Below are 3174 nucleotides of genomic sequence, written 5' to 3' on the forward strand. Positions count from 1 at the left end.
GTGGGATCCGAACCCTCGACGGGAGCACCGCTGCGCTCCCAAGCGGCGCACTGCAGCAGTGTGCCACCGGGCCGGCCCACAATTTAGTTTTTTTAATGGAAAAAATTAATTGCAGCTAAGATTTTGATTAGGGTTAAAGTTTGTAAAAAAAATGGAACACTTGACAGCTTAAGTCCTAAATTGTACTTAACTAGGAGTGCAGGTCATTAGCAGTAACATTTCATTTTACAAGATGTATAAAATCCTGTTTTAAGGCTGTCTTTAATTGTTGCTCTTCATTTCTCTGCAGGTCTTTTAGATAACCCTGAACTTCGTGTGGTCCTTGTCTTTGGCTATAATTGTTCTAAAGTGGGAGCCAGTAATTATCTGCAGCGAGTAGTCAGCACTTTCAGTGATATGAATATCATCTTGGCTGGAGGCCAGGTGGACAACCTGTCATCACTGTCTTCTGAAAAGTATGTCTGGTGTGCATCTGATTTCTTCTGTGGATGAGGGAAATGGTCTCAGGTTTTTGTTACTTTGGGTTTTTTAAAAACATGTTTAAAGAATTGCTGAGATAACAGTCATTCCATTTTGCAGTAGACAGGTTAAGAAGCTTACTCAACATAATTTTGCTTACATTTGAAGAATTAAATTTATATATATTTAAGAACTTCTTAGTTGGACTTACACTCTCCTTAAAATTTATTTTCAACATTGTTGATCTTTCCTTTGACAGCTGTGGTACTCCGGGTGACATCACTATGTCACTTCCTCTCTAGTTCTGTTTCCTCTTTTAAAGGAAATACATGGTTAATGTGTATCTTTATGACAAAACTCCAAAGCCTCTAATATGCTTTGTAGTTTGGAAATCTAGAAGGGGAATAATATTACCTGTGGCGATTCTCAAATCTTTTTGGTCACAAAACGTTTTTTTCATGGAGCATCTTGCAGGTCTACTAGTATTCCTTGGCACACATTTTATGAAATTCTGTACTAGATTTTTTGAAAGGCTTTTTAGGCTCAAAAATTGTGGATCTTTGATTTGTGTTACTAAGGCATTTGCTTTCAAAGATAAAAATATTTGCTTTTCTGTCTTGGGAGCCATTACCCCCTTTCTATTTTGAATAAATATGTGAAACTTTTTGAGTTTGAGCTAGTCAAGTGGACATAAATATCATTTATTTATATTGAAACATGATTGATTGTACATACTTGTGGGGTACAGCATTTGATATCAATATCTGTGTGCAATGTGTCATGCTCAAATCAGGACAATTATATTCACAATTATATAATGTAACCATTTTTTGTGGTCCTTTACCAATTTCTCGCTAACTCCATCTCCCCCTCTCTCTTTCCCACTGCTGGTGGCCTCAGTTCCATTCTCTCCTCTTGAAAGTCCAATGAATTATAGTGATTATTGTACCTTTCTTTCTTTTTTATTTTTTAGCTCCTACTTATGAGTACAGCATTTCTTCTGTCTGTGCCTGGCTTATTTCACTTAACATAATCTTCTCTAAGTTCATCCATGCATTTATTTTCAAAAGCAGGAAAACGAGACCCCATCCTACCCCCAATGCTTATAAATACTAGTATTTGTTTCTCACTATACTTGTGTTTAATATTTGGATCCTAGAGTTAGGCTATTAGAGATCAGTATCTGTGGAATAATGTAAATCATCCCTGTTATAGTCTCTCTCCTGGATGGATCAGAGAAAGCAAACAGCTAAGTTGAGGTCCCTGGACAGCCAGTGACAAAGAAGGAAAGGCAAGTGCACTGAATTCTGGGCAGTAGGATATCAAATACTGGATTTCGTGCCTACATACACCGAATTCTTGGTGGCTCTCTAAGGTTATTTCCCCTCTTACCATGGTGATCTAAAATACAGTTTACCTTTGAAATGCAAATATCTCACTTAGAACATTTAAGGTACTTGCTCATTAGTGTGGCTATTTCTGTATAACCTACTTTTTATACCTGATATAGGAACTCTAGCCCCCAAAATCATTATACCTTACATGACATGTTAATTTTAATGTGGTCTTCATACCGTGTTAGTGGGTAAGGGAAGCCATTGAGTAAATCAGTGCACCATTTCAGTGGTGTCCAGATAAGCCAAACTACTCCCCCTCCCAAAAAAAGATAGGTAGATAATTCTCTGATGCAAGACATTGACAAACATGTATTACAATTATATACCAAAGAGGAAATATAAAGGTAAAAGAGGAGCAGAGAACTTCAGAAGATGGATTCTGCCCCTCATAAACTGGTTTTGCCACTAGCTGCCTGATCATCTTAGTCACTTAACCATTTTGAGTCTTAGTTTCTCATTAACACAGAGAATCTTGTTTATTTTATAGATTCAGATGTTGATAAACATGATAGAAATGTAAGGTACTTTCTTGTTTCTTCCCTAGTGGGTGTTAGTGGGTGTTCATCATATTATGCTTTTTATAACTTTTATCAACATTATATTTTCTTTTGTAAGGGTAAAAAACATACCAGGCAAATACAAACAAAAAGAAAACATGACTTTTTACCATCAAATTTTGACAAATTCTAGGCTCAAAGCAATAAAAAAGATTTTTAAAAAAAAAGTAATCATATTTCTTTATGGACCAAACAATATAAAGCTAAAACTTGTAGAGTTAATAGGTTTTTAAAATGATTCTTCGTGAGTGTGTTTTTACTATACCTCTTTCAGCATTTAGTAGCTGAAGTTGGGGAGGAAATATACCAATGATGTAAATAATATAATATCAAAAAGCTTCATTTGGGCCAACCCTGTGGCTCACTCGGGAGAGTGTGGCGCTGGGAGTGCCGAGGCCGCGGGTTCGGATTCTATATAGGGATGGCCGGTGCGCTCACTGGCTGAGCGCGATGCGGGCGACACCAAGCCAAGGGTTACAATCCCCTTACCAGTCCCCCCCACCCCCAAAAAAGCTTCATTTAATAGATACCTTTGTGTATGCATAAAATTATAAGGTTTCTTTTATGGAAGTCAGAAAGGTAAGAATACTCTGTACCTTCTAATAACCAAGGATGGGTTTCAGAAATCTTTGTGGATATGCATTGCCCCTTTGTATGTATGACTGGAAAAAAAAAAAAGAAAAAGAAAAAAATAGTGGCTTACTTCTCTTGATTGATTCTTTTTTTTTTTTTTTTTTTTTTTTCTTTTTTTTTTTTTTTTT

The 3174-nt window shown here is 36.4% G+C and overlaps 1 protein-coding gene across 1 annotated transcript in view; it reads left to right on the forward strand.

Annotated features, from left to right (window-relative positions):
• Positions 1-3174, forward strand: part of FBXO22 (F-box protein 22) — a 37265-nt gene that overhangs the window by 31212 nt on the left and 2879 nt on the right. Inside the window, exon 6 of the mRNA XM_008572984.1 lies at positions 290-455. Within this exon, the coding sequence (XP_008571206.1) occupies positions 290-455 (166 nt within the window). The remainder of the gene's footprint in view (positions 1-289; positions 456-3174) is intronic.

Source organism: Galeopterus variegatus, unplaced genomic scaffold (genome assembly GCF_000696425.1).
Source record: "Galeopterus variegatus unplaced genomic scaffold, G_variegatus-3.0.2 Scaffold860, whole genome shotgun sequence".
Lineage (NCBI taxonomy): Eukaryota > Metazoa > Chordata > Mammalia > Dermoptera > Cynocephalidae > Galeopterus > Galeopterus variegatus.